This window comes from Antennarius striatus, chromosome 14 (genome assembly GCF_040054535.1).
Source record: "Antennarius striatus isolate MH-2024 chromosome 14, ASM4005453v1, whole genome shotgun sequence".
NCBI classification, from domain to species: domain Eukaryota; kingdom Metazoa; phylum Chordata; class Actinopteri; order Lophiiformes; family Antennariidae; genus Antennarius; species Antennarius striatus.
In genome coordinates, this window is record NC_090789.1 from 17658003 (window position 1) to 17680333 (window position 22331).

Consider the following 22331-nt stretch of genomic DNA (forward strand, 5'->3'; position numbering starts at 1 on the left):
TGCATGGACAACTGCATTGATTGGGTGGGCTCTTTAAAGTATGTCATGAAACAAGATTGTCTTTCATTGCACTGCCGATTCTTGAAAAATCCCCCAATGCCATGTAAACAGAGAAAAAAATTAATCCCGAATCTGCCACAAAATCAACTCGTCCTCCGGCTTCGTTCGCCTGTTGTGAATTAAACCTGTATCTGTTAATAACTGACAGACTCAGACTTTAAGCGTCAGCTGGATTATATTATTCCACTGAGGTTTTTTACATGTGCATAATCATTTTGTAAGTCAATAACTGATAAATTATTGATAAATAATACTGATGTTGTTTGCTTAATATTTAACCTGAGTCTAATAAAAGCTGGAGACTAAACTGTGCTGGACCTGCTGCCTTATTTGGGAAACAGTAAATGTAAAAAAAAAATTTAGGGTTTGGTGCGTTGCTCAAGGGGACTTCAGCAGTGCACACGTGAACTCGCGCCTCTCCAGCTATCTGTTGGAGATAGCTGGTCCGACTGGCCAAGCCAATTCCCTGTGGACTGCCCCTCCCCGTCTATCTATTCAATATCAGCCTCCAGTACATGGACAGCATTCTCCAACAGCGTCGCTTTAGCCAAATCCCCAAAAATGTTTCAATAAACCTAAAATCTGCTTTGCAGATTTCAGAAAAAAATCTGCAAAGCACTTACTGTCTCTCTCAGAGCCCGTCAATACAGTGCTACGTTGGGATGTAACGCTATGCGGGGACAGGAGAAGAATGTTTTCTCTTTTAACAAGGCATTGTTTAATTGCCAGTTGCATTTCTCTTTTTTGTGGGTGAGGCTTTGTGAAACTAATGCAGGAGCTGAAATAATTATATTGTGATAACTATAGTCCATTATTCTCATTATTTTATGACTTAAGAGTCATAAAATAAATGTTTCTGAAGTATGATTTGTACTGGAAGATGAAGGAAAGCCCTTCTTTGTTTCCAAATATCTAAAAGATTGCAGAGGGTCAGAAGTAGAGCAAATCTTTTGAAATGAGTATATTTGTGGATGCTGCCAATGCAAAATTTAATCTTGAAAATAAAGAAAGTGTCTTTGAATAATTACATCTCTCTTGGGATGCATGTATGTGGGATGTAAACGCTTGTGGATTAAATTTCAATGAATGTGGACTTTCTCCTCATATAGCGATCATTCTGTGAACAAACAGCTTACTGTCGAGGCTGTCGGGGCTTTTGTCCGGGTTCGATGCGTGTGAAACCAGGCTGGGTGCGCCTAAGTTAATACAAGCTGATAAAACCTGTCCAGTGCACTCCTGGAATGCAAACTATGCCACACGTTTCTTGTCTTCCTTTGAGTGCTGAATGAACAGGGAGAGGCTAATTAAGGCTCCAGGGAGTCGGAGCAAAATCAACAACTGTGTATGAACTAACACCTCTAACTATGTGACATCACAGAGGCTCATCGATTCAACATTCTTGCTGTCATCTTAATGAAAGTGCCAGATTTGCATAATTACGAGTGGTTTCCTGTCAGTGTCTGATCTCAACCGGTTTGCTTGTTCCTGAGGTAAGTGTGGAGTTAGGATGGGGGGTTTAGCATTAAAGAGACAGGATGAAGATCAGGTAAGAGAAAGTTTACGAGTAGTAGTTGGCATAGTAATGTGATTATAAATAGTTGTAAACACATTTAATAATGTCCATTTATATTCAAACGCTTGAAAAGAAAAGAGGGTGTATAGTAGTGAGGCAATCGCAGCACACACTGTTGGGCGTGGTGTTCACTATTAGAAAAACATTCCACGAGATTTTGAACGGCTTGGAACAGGATGAACAATATCCTGCTTGACTTTCAGCGATGTGGAGAGTTAAGGGAAGAATTGTTTTGTTCGTTGAGTAGACGACAAAAAGCTAGGAGACTGTTGAGAACACTTACAGGAGAAGAACAACTTTAAACCTTCTTTGACTTTGGTTATAGGTTGTAGCATTACTGTTATCATAAAATAGTCAGTCTGTGTATCTACGTCATCATAATGATGCAAACATTTCCAGGTTCTGTCAGGTAATAAAACATATCTCACCTCACAGATATTTCTACCTCCTCCAGACAGACTGATCAACACCTCTGACAGTGAGGGTGTGTCTGACTGTCATCTGGAGTTGTTTAGTGCATTCTGCTTTTCAGCAGAGATACGATCCCCTCATACAATCATATGTACTATGGAGTAGCCCATATGAAAATCCATCAGCACAACAGAAGACAGAAATCATTCATTCCTATCATGAGCTTTGTTTGTATAACACTCACCTTTCTGTTAAAGAAATTGCAGAAGATCTCCCTGATAGATTTCCAGTTTGAACTTTTTTCTAAACAAATCCTCTGAATATTTGACATCAGCAGATTTAACCTATGAGGAATAATTTTACAATTGGTTTATTTACTAAAAACAATGCACTTTAATTTACATTTTCGTGATTTTTTTTTCCTGTAGGACCCAGATGGACATCTACAAGTTATCACAAGAAATGATGTAACATTAAAATTACAACAGTATTTATCATCATCATGCAGGAAAAAAGGAAGAGGAAATATTAATAGTAAAAAACAAACAAACAAAAAAACCCCAACATGATTGAGGACAGAATGGAGAAACATTCCATGTCAATCAAAACATGCAATATGGAGACTATTAAGGCACATATAAAGGTATACAAATGACATTAATGTACACTTTTCTCCAATGTGAGATGAGAAACTGACTCAGAGTATGCAGAAGCACAGATATATAAGCTTGACCAAATTAAAAAATCATAAACAAAACCAGTCAGAAACAGGAAAATAGCGGCAAGATGACAACAGCGAGGGAGGGTTGGTGCAGTTAAGGATTAAACAATCAGAGTTCTTTTGTAATTTCACAGTGCAAAGGAACTCTGATAGTTTAATCAGTTTTCCCCTGAACGAGGAAGCAATGACTGCCTTAAATGCTTCAACAAAACATTGAAAGGTATCTAACATCTATTTGGATTGCTCCCAACATCTACACACCTCATTAATCACCCATCATAATTATATCTCAACATGTAACTATAAACGTAAAAAACTTAGTACACCAGAGGAACACATGACTCTGGTGGGATCAGACAGTTCTATATGTCACCGCGCCTACATACAGTATATTATATAACACAAAATAACGTATTAGAGAAAGACCTGACTTACAGTGAAAAGGAAAGATAAAAATACATCTTTTATTTAGAAAAATGATCATTTTTACCTACCTTTCTATCTATCTATACACACACACACATATGGAAGTTCAAGCAGATGGCTGATGTAAATCAAACATGCACTGACAACTGACACACTTTTTAATGTGTAACCAACAATGATGAAATGTAAAACTGTCAACATGTGGCTACATGATACGTCTCCTAACATGCCTTCATGTGGCTTTTTCACATGAACTTCTATTTGCAAACAATTTCCTAAAAGCAATCAGTCAAGCAAATATTAGAGAAGTAGAAGCCAAAAGAATGTGGTCAGGAGAAATAACCATCATATAAGCAGGTATATAATTAATACAGATTAGCTCGCATCAGGTGTACTCGATACAAATAGAAAGTTTTGTTCCAACATTTTAGTCGAGTGAATCTATTTCTTAGGCATCCCATCTGATGTTGAGTTTCGGATGAACTGATGAATCATGGTGACAGGTTGACGCTGACATTTGACGAAACAAGGAAAGGGTTTCTTATGACAGCTAAAGAATTTAATAATGTAGTTCCAACGAATTTTGTTTTCTTTTCCATGTTCCGACATGTGAACAGCACCCCTCCCCTTCCTTTTTCCACCTGCACACTGCGTTGAACGGTTTCTGTGATTGCCTAATGTTGACGCACACCAACGGTAATTTAAGGACATTTAATAGCATGATGGTTATGGAACAGCATCAAATTCCCGTTTCTGTGACCCCCAACAAATCGCAAAGCTACATAGGTGTGTGTGTTCACAGCGTAACATGACAATACAATAACAAGGTTAAAAGCAGAAAGATATTTCTCTCTCCTCATCATAGCTGTCATCATCGGTTCATGTTTAACAGACTTCCTGCTGGTACCACACCTGACATATTTTTAATAAAGCTGATTTCTTCTTCTTTCCCAGTCACGTCAGTACATCAATACAGATATCTGTACAGGTGGTGCAATAAAGTGACTTCACATTGTTTCTTCATGATGTTTATACAGAAATGAATAAAGACATACCAGGCCAGCAAAGGAAATGTCGTCTGAATGGTGCTCATGTCTGGATGACAGTCTAATGAACAAGACAAAACATTGGTATTTGTACTTGACTGCAAAACCTGACTGCAAAATACCAAAGCATCAGATTCCCTGTCAGTTTGAGTTGGTGGGAATATTGGAACTGATAACTGGATCACTGTTCCTGGTTTTCTAACACAGAAACACTTGTTAATGAGAGACAAACATCAATCATTCATTACCTTAGTATAAATCATTCACATGTACAAGCAAAGACTAACAATAAGCTCAGACTTTATCAAGCCTCTAGGGCTAGGCTTAGACAGATGTTTCAGTCAGTGATCTCACTGTCACCTGTTTTTTTGACGCGGAAAGCAGTCATTAAATGACACAATAGTTCAACGTCGTCAGTACGACGTGACTAATGTCTGTGCATCTGGATTATGCAGAAAATTAGAGTTGTTCAATGGGGGGTCGTCCGCCCTTCCACCAGACTTCCTGCCTGAACAAGTTGAACTCACATCTGAAAACCTGCCAAAGATTTAGGATGTTCACATGAAGTGATAAGAGCTCTATGTAATCACAAGACATCCGGGTCTGTAGGCCAGATCCTGGCTTGTTCAATAAAGGGAGCTAAGCATCCACTTTCAGTTTTCATAGTAATCGTTCACCTGTTTAATCATTTACTCCGTCTCAGTAAACGACAAAGAGGGTTTTGCCATAATAACCTGGTACAACTGTTAAAGAGTCAGTTGTTTTTTTAATCTGCTCACTGTTTCTCAGAGTGTAAATTTAGACTGGACTTGTTTCCTTGTTGTGATTGTTTCACAGCACAATGGACACGTTCCGAGGAAGCGCACAGGAATTACTTCTGAGCTCAGCCAAAAGCGTTGAGGTTGTTACTCCCCCGCTGTCAGAGAGGAGGGTGTTCCTCAGGCGGGGAGGGACCTCATCGCTGGACTGCTGCATATATCTGAAGCGTAGGGCTAAATGTCTGTCCTACGAGCTGTGACTGACTGCTAACCACAAAACCACCGAGACGTGATCCACTGCTGAATCAACAGGTAAGAGAAGATTTATTAATTAATGATGATGTATGTCAATATTTATTTAATTCATTCGAAAGTTTTAAAAAGAAAATACCAAACAAAATGAGACTTGTTTGAATAAGTTATTTTAGACCTAAAGGGAGCAGAATCTTTATTTACCTTTGTGTGGCTTAAGTATGACTGACACCATGTTGTGAGCACAATGCATTGAATGAAGCAACGCCTACACACAACTTTGACCGAAGGGTTTCACGCATCTAAGGTAGGTGGACACCTGAGGGACTTCAGGCGAGTCTGAACACTGAGTCTATGTCAGCCTGGAAGCTTTTGACATGCTTAACGGAAAGTCAACAGAGAAAGGGTTGTGTAACTTGGCATGTTATTCCATTACTTCATTCATTCCAGTACTGCATTGCTGAGCATGTGTCAGCACAGTGATAAAGTTTTACGTGTAGTAGCTCTGATTCCATGAGCAATGCTACTGTATGAAAGCCAAAGGTGAAGCAGACAGGTAGAGTATTGCGACAAACTTTTTTTTCTTCAGGGCACACAGGCTGGAAGCTTGCCAGCTCTACGATGATCTTAGAAACAGATTTGTGTTACAGTTTGAATCCAGTTCATTAATCTGCCTGCAACAAATGTTTGAATTCTAATGTGTTTGTTCTTTTAAAACCATGGCCTTTTTTTTTTTTTTCCTTGAACTGGAAGAACTTATTCTTCAAACTCCACATTTGAAAACTTTGAGTTAGGTTGTAAAATCTTTATATTCACTGTGTGAGTGTAACATTCTCTTTCTGATGTTACAAACTTTTAGATTCAACATTTTCCGGATGGATTTTCTTAATTTGATAACAGATTGAATGAAAACTCTGATCCTTTTTGATCTTAAGAGCAGCTAAACATTGGTGTAAAATTTGATTGATTGACTCTTTTTGCAATAGACTGTGTAGCAGCTGTGGATTCTGAAATTTAATAAAAACTATTTATAATTGCAGAATCTGAAAACAGGCCATCAACAACAAAAAAAGACTAATTTAGCAAACCTGAGACGTTAAAATAAATGGGCAGTTCAATGACAGACACAAAAAAGAAGTCCCAATGCCCTTTGTGTAAGTTGGGTCCCTTCATTCATTTATCATGCATCCTCAGAGGAATCTTTATGTGTTTATAATCTGCTTACAAGAAGAAGAAAAAAAGCATTTCAGAGCAGAAAAATGCATAAAATTTGTAAACAGTAAAGATTGAAGTGTCTGGTGTTAACAGGATCCTCAGTCTTTACAATATTATGAAAAAAATTAACATGGTGGAATACACACAAAGTGAAAACACTTTTTCTTTTCTTTTTTAAATGTGTAAAATGGGCGTTTGTTGCAAAAAGTAAACCAAGACGTTGCAGGTAGAGATAATGCGGTGCATGCCTGCTCATGCTATTCAAATAGACATTTCATCTGCTCAGCTTAGCCTGCAGCTTCCAGCCATGATGTCACAACACAGCCTGACATGGTTTCACTTTACCAGTTTACAGTACACATTAAACCTGAGGACAGCGTCTTTAATTTTCACAAGTTGTTGTACATTAGAAGCTTGACTGATTTTCCTATCCAGCACTGAAGTTATTTAAAGGGATTTCTTGAAAAAAAAAATCTCTACAGTAACTATCCATCTGTAGAGGAGATGATCACAATTTTCTACAGTCCTTTATGCGCCTTGCAGGTCATAGTAACTAACAAATGGAAATAATAATGTAATGAACCGAGTCTTGTCTATGCTCCTGAAACATAAGCTTTATTCTCAGAGGGATTATATTTTATTCACTTTTACTGGCAGGCATAACATCGTCTACCACATAAAACACAACCTCTGACCTATCAGCAGATGGTGTGAGAAAAGCCAAAGCTTTATATGACAGTGTACAGCATTTATATGTGGTCTTTTAGTTTTAATGCACTTAAAATTGTTCGGTACTTTTCAAGATCTAATATTTTAAATAATATGTGTTTTAATTCTTAATTTATAATCAATCCCATTTTATTTTCTTAGCAAAAAATTCACAATTGAAAATTTGTTTTTCAGGGCTTTACCACCGGTGTTACATCATCTACCCATAGAGCCTTGAACCAGGTGAGGAAAAATTCCATAAAAACCCTATACAAGGAAAAAAACAGAAGAAACATTACGTGCAATAAATGTTATAAGTAGGTCACAACAGTTGTAACAGTCATCAACAGTGATCAAAGTCCGTGGTGTTTGAACTGAGCCTGGGATTATGTCATTGAAGAGGTGCAGTCCAGAAACCAAAAGGATTATGGGCTGAAGACGGCTGAAGACTCTACTCCCCAGATTATATTTTGTTTAGCTTTTTTTTTTTTCTTCACTGAACCAACTTTTTTCCTAAAAAGTAAATTGCATAACTGCATGGACAAATATTTTTTCTAATATTAAGGTATCTTCTTTTCACAATATTCAATATTTCTTTCCTATATTTGCACTACTCTTTCAAACTCAGAGTTCAAACTAGAGTGTTATGCTGAATTGTGTTTTTTATGACTATACTGTTTATTCAGAAATACACCCAATGCTTACTTTGACTTTATTGATACTTTCTTTACATTACATTTAACTACACATATACATTTATGTACTTAACTGAATATTAGCATAGAGAACAAATGCATGACCTTTTGTCCTTAAGCTTAAAGTAACTAACCTAATATTTCTATACTGGCAAAGTTAGGGCTCCTCAGCCGTCTCAAAACAATCACACAGAAAATGTTCAGCCCTCAGTTCCTCTGCTCATTCAGCTTATTGTTTCCATTCAGTCTCAGTGCTGTTAATGTAATTACAGCCATAGCAGGCTGTCTTGGTATAGCTATCTATGGTATAGAGCAGTCACAGTTAGCATCCAGCTGGTGAAAATAGTGAAAAAAAATAGTATTTAAATAGTCAGATATTTCTCGTAAAATATGGAAGAAACAAGACTGATTTACCAACCATGGTGAAATATTTACCATAATAATGTAACATTAGAAGTTATTGCACCACTTTATTCACGTGACATCACTATCCCAATTCAAACAATATCCAAATGGTATTTTATATACATTTATACTGGTGGTGTAAGGAACATTTGATCCACGCCTTCTTTTTCTCTTTCTTTGTGTGTCTATAAAAATAAGGAAATCTGACAATACTTTCATTCAGTGAAGTAAATGATACCAAACACCTAAATCACCACTATGAAAAGGTGTTCTTTCCTAAAAAGCTGAATTTGAAAAACTACAAACCTGCATTCATAACTGGATGAAGCTCTAGAACAAACAGGCCCTGCAGCAGGACAGTGACAGTGACACAACAACAATGCAAACACTGTAAATTACATTAAAATATACATTAAACGAGCACATTTTCTTGGGTTTAAATGAGGAAAGACACTTTGACACCAGAAATCTGTGTCATAATCTAACCCTAACCCTAAACCTGTTAAACAATCAGCTACATGATTGACCTTTGTCACTGTGATATACCTAGAGTGGGTGCAGAAAGTATTTAAATTTTTCACTCGTTGCTATATTGCAGCCATTTGCTAAAAACACATGTTTTTTCCTCATTAATATACACACAGTACCCCATATTGGTAGAAAACACAGAACTGTTTGGTATTTTGCAAATCTATCAGAAGAGAAAAACTGAAATATCACACAGGCATAAGTATTCAAACCCTTTGCTCAGTATTACGTAACCCTAACTTTTTTGAGCAAATACAACGATGAGTCTTTTTGGGAATGGTGCAAAAGGTTTTTCACCCCTGGAATTGGGGATTCTCTGGCATTCTTCCTTGCAGATCCTCTCCAGTTCTGTGAGGTTGGATGTTGGTGGACTGCCATTTACAGGTCACTCCAGAGATCCTTAATTGGCTTTAAGTCAGGGCTCTGGCTGGGCTATTCAAGAACAGTCACAGGGTTGTTCTGAAGCAAGTGTGTTTTAGCTGTGTGCTTAGGGTCATTGTCTTGTTGGAGGGTGAGTCTTTGGCCCAGTCTGAGAGAAAGTTTTCATCCAGGACATTTCTGTACTTGGCAGCATTCATCTTTTGTCCGATTGCAACCAGTTGTCCTGTGTCTGCGGCTGAAAAACACACCCATGATGCTGCCACCACTATGCTTCACTGTTAGGACTATATTGGACAGGTGTTGACCGGTGCTTGGTTTTCTCCACACATATCACTTAGCGTTAAGGCCAAAAAAGTTCTATCTTGGCCTCATAAGACCATAGAATCTCATTTCATCTTACATATGTGAGTCTTTCAGGTGTTTTTAGCAAACTTCATGCAGGCTTTCATGTGTCTCGCACGGAGGACAGGCTTAAGTCGGGCCAGTTTGCCATAAAGCCCCAACTGGTGGAAGGCTGCAGTGCTGATTGGCTTTCTAGACGTTTCTCCCAGCTCCTGACTGCATCTCTGGAGCTCAGCCACAGTAACCTTTGGGCTCTTTTCCCCAATTGCACAGTTTGGCCGGACAGCCAGTCCTAGGAAGGGTTCTGGTCGTCCCAAATGTCTTCCATTTAAGGATTATGGAAGCCACTGTGTTCTCAGGAGCCTAAAGTGCAAGGGGAACCCAAGTCAGCAGGGATAGGCTCCAGCTCCCTGCGACCCATGATGGCAGACAATAGTGGTAGAAAATTAATGGATGGATGCATGTTTTTAGCAAATAGTTGCATTATAAGAGTGAAAATTATAAGAGGGTCGGAATACTTTCTGCACCCATATTACATTCAGCTTGGTTGGTTAAAACCTGGTCAAACTGATGCCAGTGCTTTGAACGCAAATGTTTTCATGTGTTGTTTGGTAGTCTTTGAGTTAGAACAATGTACCTTTTTCATTCAGCTGAAATCTGGTACAGAACTCCAATAGCATGAGACCATTAGAGTTCACATTTCCAAAACTGTCTTTGCCAATGACTTTTGGCCATGTCTTCCAATCTTTGCACACACAAACACACATTGAAATCCCCAAGTAGTTACAGAAATGTATTTCTGGTTGCCAAGATTTAACTGCAGAGTCTTTCATAAAACTCTTATTCATACTTTTCTTGTTATGTCCTTTGCATGGTGGGTGCATGTGTGTTGAAATGGGTTAAATGATCACTATTTGTGAGTTGTACCTGGAAAGACATAAGTTTGTTACTGATAATGTAGATTTTGTAGCATCCAGTAAAATGGTACTTGATTGAGCAGCTTATCGAAGACTGCAAACCCATTTTTTTGTCCTGTCCACCACTACAGAATTACGTATGACTTCTTTTGATTAGATTTCCTGAGCCCGGCCTTCAAAATTAACTGAGAGTGCATTTGTCAATGTGTGCTTTCTCTATCTCTAGATATATAATACTTGTTGCATGTTTTGGTCTTATTATGGGTCACTATCGTTTGAGATTCTAACATTCTAAGCTTCCAGGCTAAGAGCCTGTTGTCTGGTGGCTTCGGTATGCCATAATGGTTGCGCTGATTATGCAGTAACATTATACAGACTTTGCTCACTTATCGCCACTGTCAATTGATGTGTCACATTGGTTGCCCCGTATACATTGGCCTTATCTCTAGCTCTAAATTGTAGAGTCATGAAATCGAAACTTTGAGGCTGAACCAATATGCCAACACTGTGAGTGTGATGTGAGTGTAATGTACCTTGACGAGAGACCTTATTGGTTGATGACACTGCATAGCTGAGATGGCTGTAAGAATAACTTGGTGCCAGAACTGATGCCAAGTTGACTCATTAGACCTACCATTGTGCACTGTGATGGCCATGGTGGAAGTATAGCACATCCACCTTTTTTGACCTGCTGGGTGTCATGCTACCCTCATCACAGGTGTGGAACCAGTGGGAGAGTTAGATTAGATGTTGACCACTTGTCCATGTGGCAGGTTGTACTAGGTTACAAGGTTACCATTTGCAGAATATGAGCCTGGCCTCACTTGTATTTTTGTTCCCTTGAGACACAATCATTTATGAATGGCATCTCAAGGGAACTGTTGGAACTTTGGACCCAGTTTATGTGCTCAAGAGAATAGAAGAAATCAGTACAAGATACGTTTTCACTCTGCTGTATATGCATCATATAGAAATGTAACCACATTTGGAGAAAACTGTTGGGCCATAATATGCATTCATAAAATATTTGAAGTACGTCCCTGCCTATACCTGATAGGGCATAGGCAGGGAGGTATCTACCATCTCCTTTTTATGATTAAGACATTGAATAAATGATCATTATTGATACCACATAATCATCATAGATAATACAGAATATTGTTTTTTTTAATAACTTTATTACCTTAAGGGCATGGTGAATCAGAATCCTTAAATCCTTCCTTCTAGTGTGAAGAAGGTTGTTTACTAATAATGGAAAATATGGTTGTCAGTCCTTAATTCAGGCTAACTCAACTCAGTCACCATTTCAACCTCCTTAACCCACACCATTGGAAACAGTGAAAAAAGTGAAGAAAAGTAACAAGATAAAACTGTATGTATGTTGCTTCTGATCTCTTGAAATGGTTTGTCAGTGACCACTTCTTGAAACAAGAATCTTGGTTCTTGAGAACCAAGATTGGCCAAACTTTTTTTCTGTTGCTAGTTAGCTGCTGCCTTTTGCATTTATATTTTATAGACACCATAAACACACCTTATACATACGTTTTCCTACTGAAACTAGATATATGTCCAACTTTAGAAAATAAATTATTGTGACTGTGGCTAATAATTTTTTGACTGAACAAATGATTTTAAGACACTGTACAGTACATTAACAAACTTAAAGTTGTGTTTCTGTGTCACACAGCTCTTTACACCAGGATGGAGACCAATAATCATGAAAGTGAAATGCCCCAAAATGAAAACACAGAAATCCACAGACCTGTGGCTGGTATATTTTTGGAGAAGTCCAAGGAAAAGATAACCATATACCAAGCCATGAAAAAACGTCTTCTTAAACCAGGAACAGCATTGGCCCTACTTGAAGCACAAGCAGCCACAGGGGGCATCATTGACCCCATAAACAACAGAATACTTCCTGTTGAAGATGCTGTTAAGGAGGGAATCATTGGACTGGAGATGAAAGAGAAACTCCTTTCAGCAGAGAAAGCTATCAGCGGCTATGTAGACCCCTACACCAATAAAATCATATCTGTCTTCCAAGCCATGCAAAAAGATTTAGTTCCACGAGATTATGGACTGAGGCTGCTGGAGGCACAATTAGCCATAAATGGCCTGTTTGATCCTGTAGCAAAGGCAAACATTACAGTTGAATCTGCAATTCAAATGGGCTACTATGAAAAAGGTTTACTCAATGACCAGATGCCAGAGCTCCAGGTGTACTACAATTCAAACTCACAAGAAAATCTGAACTATCGAAACCTCCTCAAGAAATGCGTTGTGGACCCCGACTCAGGCTTGCTACTCCTACCTGTTTATATCACTTTCAAAGGTCTTCGAAGAGGAATTTCTTCCACTGAACTCCTTGAATCAAAAATTATTAACAAAGAAACATATGAAGAATTACGGAATGGAAAGACCACAACACAGGATGTGATGTTGATAGAAAAAGTGAAAGAATTCCTGGAGGGAAAAGGCAGTATTGCTGGCATTGCTATACTCTCATCAAATCAGAGAATGAGCATTTATCAAGCCATGAAGCAACACATACTGATGCCAGGAACAGCATTAGTTCTGCTTGAAGCACAAGCTGCAACTGGATTCATAATTGATCCTGTCAAAAATAAAAAGTACACAGTGGATGAAGCCATCAAATGTAAAATTATTGGCCCAGAATATCATGCTAAACTGCTTTCTGCTGAGCGGGCAGTAACTGGATATAAAGACCCATACTCAAATGAAACCATATCCCTTTTTCAGGCACTGTCCAAAGACCTCATTGTTAGGGAACACGGGATTCGCCTACTTGAGGCACAAATTGCAACAGGTGGCATAATTGACCCAATCAACAGTCACAGACTTCCCATCGAAGTGGCTTTTAAGAGGGGTTATTTCGACAAAGAAATGAATGGAATACTAGAAGATTCAGGGGATGACACAAAAGGTTTTTTTGATCCTAATACAGAGGATAATCTAACTTATCTTCAGCTCATGGAAAGATGTGTCATTGATCCCCTGACTGGGCTATGCCTCCTACCCCTTTATGATAAGCAAGACAAAGTGAATTTTCACTTCATTGACTACCAAAGTAAAATGGCCTTCAAGAAGGAAAAGGTGAAAGTGACATGTGGAAAGTATTTGGGGATGACAGTATCCCTGTGGGAACTCCTGATGTCAGACTACTTTGATGAAGATAAGAGAAGAGACATTATTCAAAAATACAGAGAAGGTAAGCTCAATATCAAGATGATCATCACAATGGTTCTGGAAATCATAGAACATTCTGTAAGAACAACCCCAGTTGTTTTTGAAGGCATCAGAGAACATGTTATGGCAAAACAGCTTGTGGAAGCAGATATCATTAGTGAGGAGGTCCTAGAGGATCTCAAAAAGGGAAAAAAGTCAGTGAAGGATGTGATAGAAGATGAAAATGTAAGTGTCTACCTTCAAGGGAAAGACAGCATTGCAGGTATTCTGCTTCCTGATTCTCAGATCATGACCATCTACCAGGCCAGACAAAAAGGCAAACTCATGCCAGGAACTGCTCTGGTTCTACTGGAGGCACAGGCAGCGACAGGGTTCATTATTGACCCCATTGGAAACCGGAAGTTTTCAGTGGATGATGCTGTCAAAGCTAAGATTGTTGGACCTGATGTCTGTCAGAAGTTACGTTCAGCAGAAAAAGCTGTCACTGGGTATAAAAATCCATATGATGGCAAAATAATCTCTTTGTTCCAAGCTATGCAAAAAGATCTCATTGTAAAAGAGCATGGGATTCGACTCCTGGAGGCACAAATTGCCACTGGTGGGATCATTGATCCGCTGAACAGCCATCGCATTCCTGTCCACGTAGCCTATAAGAGGGGATACTTTAATGAGGAGATGAATCAGATCCTGAGTGATCCAAGTGATGATACCAAAGGATTCTTTGATCCCAACAACCTTGAAAATCTGACGTATTTGCAACTCATTGCTAGATGTGTCATAGATCCCAGCACAGGTCTATGCCTCTTGCCCCTGAAAACTAAAACCAGCAAAATTAGCATAGATGACAAGATGAGGGAAATTCTTCAAACAACGATAGTTACAGTTAGATACGGCAGGTTCAAGGACAAGCACACAACACTCTGGGATCTTATCAATTCTGAGTATGTGTCTGAGGACAAAAGACAAGAGTTGTTTAAACTCTTCAAATCAAGGAAAATCACAGTTCAGCAGCTCACTGTCACCATTTTAGAGATCATTGAGAGTAAGGAGCTGAAACAGCAAGCAGCACTGACATTTAAAGGTCTCAGAGGAGAAATCTCTATTATTGATCTTTTGGAGCTCGGAATTGTGGACGAAAAAACACACAATAGTTTCATTGATGGCAAGATGATGAAAACTGATATCATGAAAATAGACAATGTGAGAGCATACCTACAAGGGAAACGTTGTGTGGCTGGGGTGATACTACAACCATCCAATCAGAAGCTGAGCATCTATGAGGCTCAGAAAACTGGCATTGTCACACCTGGAACTGCACTTTGCCTCCTTGAAGCACAAGCAGCAACAGGGTTCATTGTTGATCCGCTGAGAAACAAAAAACTTACAGTGGAAGAAGCTCTCAAAGAAAAGGTAATTAGTCCACAGATGTATGAAAAGCTCTTATCTGCAGAGAGGGCTGTAACTGGCTACAGAGATCCATACAATGAGCAAAAGATCTCACTTTTCCAAGCCTTAGAAAAGGATCTCATTGTCAAACAACATGGCATCCGTTTACTTGAGGCGCAGATTGCGACAGGTGGTATCATAGATCCCTTGAAGTGTGTTCATTTACCTCTTGAGGTTGCGTACAGCAAAGGATATTTTGATGAAGAAATGAATCGGATTCTATCAGACCCATCTGATGACACAAAGGGCTTTTTTGATCCAAAGACAAAAGATAATCTGACATACATGGAGATGATCAGTAGATGTGTTGAAGATAAGGAAACAGGACTCCTTCTTCTGCCACTGAATGACTCACCAAAAGCTACGGGAAATGAGATGTATAGTGATGAAGAGATAAGTCAAATGCTCAAAAAGACAGTGGTGAGGATGTCAGTAGGATGTTACTCAGGAAAATCTGTTTCTCTGTGGGACTTGATAAACTCTAGGTACTTCACTGATGATCAGCGGCTTGAACTCATTGAAAAATACAGAAGAAGGAAGATTAGTATAAACACAATAACATCAATTGTGGTTACCACCATTGAAAAGTTGGTCAAGAGTGAAATGGTCAAAACTGTAATGGGCCTGCGGAAGCCTGTGTCTGTACAACAACTACTGGACTCTGATATCATTGATTCAAATTCATTTAAACTGTTGACAGAAGGAAAGCTTACTCTTGAAGCAATCACTGAGGATGAAAATGTGAGAGGATTTTTAAAGGGAACCGGAAGCATTGCTGGAATAAAGGTCAAAAAATCTCAGAAAGTAATGCGCATATATGAAGCAAGAAATGAAGATCTCTTGACACCTGGCATTGCACTTTTATTACTTGAAGCACAGGCTGCAACAGGTTGGATCATTGATCCTATTACAAACAAGTTCCACATTGTGGATGAGGCAGCAAAAGAGAAGATAATTGGACCAGATGTACACGAGCAACTTCTCTCAGCTGAACGAGCTGCTACTGGCTACAAAGATCCATACACAGGTGGTATAATATCCCTGTTTGAAGCAATGAATGAACAGCTAACTCCAAGAAGTTATGGTATCCGTCTTCTTGAAGCACAAATAGCAACTGGAGGAATTATTGACCCAAATCAAAGTCTGAGACTGCCTCTTCATGCTGCTATTAAAAAGGGATATGTCACTGAAGAATTAAGTGAAATTCTGTTCAACCCAACTGATGAGGCAAAGGGATATTTTAACCCAAATACCAAAGAAAAAGTCTCTTACCTTCAGCTCATAAAACAATGCGAGAAGGATATTGAAACTGGACAGCTTCTTCTACCCCTTTATGAAAATGAATCAGATGCTATTCTCAAGGATGAAAAAATGGAGCTTACTCTGAAAAATGAAACTGTTGCAATGAATGTTGGAAGATTCAAAAATAAAGAAGTGACACTTTGGGAAGTGTTGCACTCTGAGTACATATCAGACAAAAAAAGACAGCAACTCATACAGCAATACAAGACAGGAGCCATGAAGAAAGAAGAGATGGTTGAAATACTCATTGTTATCATTACAGAGATATCATCTAAAGAAAAAAAATTTAAAGGACTAAGGAAGCAGGTCTCAGCCAGTGAGCTGTATGAGTCAAAAATTATCACAAAAGAACTTTTCACACAGATTATTGAAGGAAAAGTAACTGAGGATAACATTAACAAAATGGAATCAATTCAGAAGTACCTTGGAGCTACAAACTGCATAGCAGGTGTGAGAATTGAATCTACGAAGAAAGTTGTTAGTATTAATGAAGCCAAAATCAAAGGTCTACTGACGCCTGGCACATCTTTGATTCTACTGGAGGCCCAAGCTGCCACTGGCTTTGTCATTGATCCAGTGAAAAACAAGAAACTTTCTGTAGAAGAAGCTGTGGATCAAGGGGTGGTTGGCATTGAGTGGAAAAGGAAACTACTCTCAGCAGAAAGAGCAGTTACCGGATACAAAGATCCCTACACAGGAAACACAATTTCTTTGTTCCAAGCAATGAATAAGGATCTTATTGTCAAGGATCATGGAATCCGTCTCCTTGAAGCACAAATTGCTACTGGTGGGATAATTGACCCAGTGTACAGTCACAGAGTCCCTGTACAGGTTGCATACCAGCGAGGTTACTTTGATGAAGAAATGAATCAAATCCTCTCTGACCCCGATGATGACACCAAAGGTTTCTTTGACCCAAACACAGAGGAAAACCTAACATATCTCCAACTTATTGAGAGGTGTGTAATAGACCCAAATACAGGACTTACTTTACTGTCAATTGTCAGAAAGGGCGAGTTCTATTTCTATGTTGATGAGGCAACAAAGCTCATTCTCAAGTCGACAACAACAAACAGAGCAGGGGGGAAATACCAAGGAAAAACAGTGTCACTGTGGGTTCTCCTCTACTCCAGCTACATCACTGAGGAGAAAAGAAGAGATCTTGTGCAACAGTACAAGTCTGGATCAATTTCAATTGAACGCTTTTTGGAAATCATCCTCACCATCATTCAACAGCAGACCAATGCATCCTCATCATCATCAACCGTCACATGCCAACCACCAGAAACACAAGTGGACAGCAGCTCAACAAAAACTACCATCACTACTACAGTTACAGAAACCAGTGATCTTCAAGCATTCCATGGAATCAGAAAGGATGTCACTGCCAAGGAGCTGCTTGAATCCCAAATTATTGACGAGGACCTCTTCAAAGACTTGAGAGCTGGAAGAGTCACAGTTACAGAAGTAAGTGAAATGGAGTCAGTGCGGAGGTATTTAGAGGGAACTAACTGCATTGCCGGAGTGTACCTGCAGTCAACCAAAGAGATCCTAAGCATCTCTGAAGCCAAAAAGAGAGGCTTGCTAACTCCCGGCACCTCTTTGGTTCTGCTGGAGGCCCAAGCTGCCACCGGCTTTGTCATTGATCCAGTGAACAACAAGAAACTTTCTGTAGAAGAAGCTGTGCATCAAGGAGTGGTTGGCAGTGAGTGGAAAAATAAACTGCTATCTGCAGAAAGAGCAGTTACCGGATACAAAGATCCCTACACAGAAAAGACAATTTCTTTGTTCCAAGCACTGAAAAAAGATCTCATTGTCAAAGATCATGGAATCCGTCTCCTTGAAGCCCAAATTGCAACCGGCGGCATCATTGACCCAGTGTACAGTCATAGAGTGCCTGTACTGGTGGCGTATGAAAGAGGATATTTTGATGAAGAAATGAATCAGATCCTCTCTGATCCTGATGATGACACCAAGGGCTTCTTTGACCCCAATACCCAAGAGAACCTCACCTATCTTCAGCTAGTGGAGAGGTGCATTAAAGATCCCTTCACAGGTCTTAGCTTGTTGGTCATTGTGAAAAAAGGCGAGTTTTATTTCTATGTTGATGAGGCAACAAAGCTCATTCTCAAGTCGACAACAACAAACAGAGCAGGGGGGAAATACCAAGGAAAAACAGTGTCACTGTGGGTTCTTCTCTACTCCAGCTACATCACCGAGGAGAAAAGAAGAGATCTTGTGCAACAGTACAAGTCTGGATCAATCTCAATTGAACGCTTTTTGGAAATCATCCTCACCATCATTCAACAGCAGACCAATGCATCCTCATCATCATCAACCGTCACATGCCAACCACCAGAAACACAAGTGGACAGCAGCTCAACAAAAACTACCATCACTACTACAGTTACAGAAACCAGGGATCTTCAAGCATTCCATGGAATCAGAAAGGATGTCACTGCCAAGGAGCTGCTTGAATCCCAAATTATTGACGAGGACCTCTTCAAAGACTTGAGAGCTGGAAGAGTCACAGTTACAGAAGTAAGTGAAATGGAGTCAGTGCGGAGGTATTTAGAGGGAACTAACTGCATTGCCGGAGTGTACCTGCAGTCAACCAAAGAGATCCTAAGCATCTCTGAAGCCAAAAAGAGAGGCTTGCTAACTCCCGGCACCTCTTTGGTTCTGCTGGAGGCCCAAGCTGCCACCGGCTTTGTCATTGATCCAGTGAACAACAAGAAACTTTCTGTAGAAGAAGCTGTGCATCAAGGAGTGGTTGGCAGTGAGTGGAAAAATAAACTGCTATCTGCAGAAAGAGCAGTTACCGGATACAAAGATCCCTACACAGAAAAGACAATTTCTTTGTTCCAAGCACTGAAAAAAGATCTCATTGTCAAAGATCATGGAATCCGTCTCCTTGAAGCCCAAATTGCAACCGGCGGCATCATTGACCCAGTGTACAGTCATAGAGTGCCTGTACTGGTGGCGTATGAAAGAGGATATTTTGATGAAGAAATGAATCAGATCCTCTCTGATCCTGATGATGACACCAAGGGCTTCTTTGACCCCAATACCCAAGAGAACCTCACCTATCTTCAGCTAGTGGAGAGGTGCATTAAAGATCCCTTCACAGGTCTTAGCTTATTGGTCATTGTGAAAAAAGGCGAGTTTTATTTCTATGTTGATGAGGCAACAAAGCTCATTCTCAAGTCGACAACAACAAACAGAGCAGGGGGAAAATACCAAGGAAAAACAGTGTCACTGTGGGTTCTCCTCTACTCCAGCTACATCACCGAGGAGAAAAGAAGAGATCTTGTGCAACAGTACACGTCTGGATCAATCTCAATTGAACGCTTTTTGGAAATCATCCTCACCATCATTCAACAGCAAACCAATGCATCCTCATCATCATCAACCGTCACATGCCAACCACCAGAAACACAAGTGGACAGCAGCTCAACAAAAACTACCATCACTACTACAGTTACAGAAACCAGGGATCTTCAAGCATTCCATGGAATCAGAAAGGATGTCACTGCCAAGGAGCTGCTTGAATCCCAAATTATTGACGAGGACCTCTTCAAAGACTTGAGAGCTGGAAGAGTCACAGTTACAGAAGTAAGTGAAATGGAGTCAGTGCGGAGGTATTTAGAGGGAACTAACTGCATTGCCGGAGTGTACCTGCAGTCAACCAAAGAGATCCTAAGCATCTCTGAAGCCAAAAAGAGAGGCTTGCTAACTCCCGGCACCTCTTTGGTTCTGCTGGAGGCCCAAGCTGCCACCGGCTTTGTCATTGATCCAGTGAACAACAAGAAACTTTCTGTAGAAGAAGCTGTGCATCAAGGAGTGGTTGGCAGTGAGTGGAAACATAAACTGCTTTCTGCAGAAAGAGCAGTTACCGGATACAAAGATCCCTACACAGAAAAGACAATTTCTTTGTTCCAAGCACTGAAAAAAGATCTCATTGTCAAAGATCATGGAATCCGTCTCCTTGAAGCCCAAATTGCAACCGGCGGCATCATTGACCCAGTGTACAGTCATAGAGTGCCTGTACTGGTGGCGTATGAAAGAGGATATTTTGATGAAGAAATGAATCAGATCCTCTCTGATCCTGATGATGACACAAAGGGCTTCTTTGACCCCAATACCCAAGAGAACCTCACCTATCTTCAGCTAGTGGAAAGGTGCATTAAAGATCCCTTCACAGGTCTTAGCTTGTTGGTCATTGTGAAAAAAGGCGAGTTTTATTTCTATGTTGATGAGGCAACAAAGCTCATTCTCAAGTCGACAACAACAAACAGAGCAGGGGGGAAATACCAAGGAAAAACAGTGTCACTGTGGGTTCTTCTCTACTCCAGCTACATCACCGAGGAGAAAAGAAGAGATCTTGTGCAACAGTACAAGTCTGGATCAATCTCAATTGAACGCTTTTTGGAAATCATCCTCACCATCATTCAACAGCAGACCAATGCATCCTCATCATTATCAACCGTCACATGCCAACCACCAGAAACACAAGTGGACAGTAGCTCAACAAAAACTACCATCACTACTATAGTTACAGAAACCAGGGATCTTCAAGCATTCCATGGAATCAGAAAGGATGTCACTGCCAAGGAGCTGCTTGAATCCCAAATCATTGACGAGGACCTCTTCAAAGACTTGAGAGCTGGAAGAGTCACAGTTACAGAAGTAAGTGAAATGGAGTCAGTGCGGAGGTATTTAGAGGGAACTAACTGCATTGCCGGAGTGTACCTGCAGTCAACCAAAGAGATCCTAAGCATCTCTGAAGCCAAAAAGAGAGGCTTGCTAACTCCCGGCACCTCTTTGGTTCTGCTGGAGGCCCAAGCTGCCACTGGCTTTGTCATTGATCCAGTGAACAACAAGAAACTTTCTGTAGAAGAAGCTGTGCATCAAGGAGTGGTTGGCAGTGAGTGGAAAAATAAACTGCTTTCTGCAGAAAGAGCAGTTACCGGATACAAAGATCCCTACACAGAAAAGACAATTTCTTTGTTCCAAGCACTGAAAAAAGATCTCATTGTCAAAGATCATGGAATCCGTCTCCTTGAAGCCCAAATTGCAACCGGCGGCATCATTGACCCAGTGTACAGTCATAGAGTGCCTGTACTGGTGGCGTATGAAAGAGGATATTTTGATGAAGAAATGAATCAGATCCTCTCTGATCCTGATGATGACACAAAGGGCTTCTTTGACCCCAATACACAAGAGAACCTCACCTATCTTCAGCTAGTGGAGAGGTGTTTTATAGATCCCATTACAGGTTTTAGCTTGCTTTCCTTGCATAAGTGAAGAAAACAATCACTTTTTGAAATTTAAACATTTTTCTCTTTCATTGACTGCATACCAAATAGGTGGGTATTGTTTGATATGGTATGAGTATAGTATGGTTTACGTTTGCTCTTTAGTTATGTTAACTTTCACTTCTGATGATGCACTTCCATCCAATTCCTGATCAAAAAATTCAGTTCAACAACGTGCCAGTTTCATGTGTTAAGCACGAGGTTTCCTGTCGTATGTTATGTCACCACTAACTCTCCCCTCTGACTTTTGATTACGTATATGATTTACGTGGCAATGTGATAGGAAGATTTCCTGAAGCTTACTGTACTGTCTTTATTTCATGTTTGTTGTGTAATCCATCAATTTGAGTTTCTTTGATTTTGTATTGGGTTCAGCCAAGACTACTTGTGCCTCCCTTGTAGACGCTATTACTTTTGTACTCTTGTACGCTATTACTTTTGTACATTTTTGTGACTTTTTCAGCTTTTCTTTGTGAAATTAATGAGATCTGTTATGTCCCTTATCATAGTGAATGTTGTTTAGCAGAGCTATGTATTTGTTTTCTGTAACAAATCGTTTTTCATTCTGTGCCTCAATAAATCAACTAAATATGAATATTGTGGAATCTGTTTATATGTTT

At 39.7% G+C, this 22331-nt stretch overlaps 1 protein-coding gene across 1 annotated transcript; it reads left to right on the top strand.

Moving 5' to 3' along the window:
- The first annotated feature begins 5227 nt into the window (after positions 1-5227).
- eppk1 (epiplakin 1) lies at positions 5228-22306 on the top strand. Its single transcript, XM_068333899.1, has 3 exons — positions 5228-5307; positions 7366-7413; positions 12126-22306. Exon 3 carries the CDS (start codon positions 12140-12142, stop codon positions 21698-21700), a length of 9561 nt encoding a protein of 3186 aa, XP_068190000.1. The 5' UTR covers positions 5228-5307; positions 7366-7413; positions 12126-12139; the 3' UTR covers positions 21701-22306.
- The last annotated feature ends 25 nt before the right edge of the window (positions 22307-22331 follow it).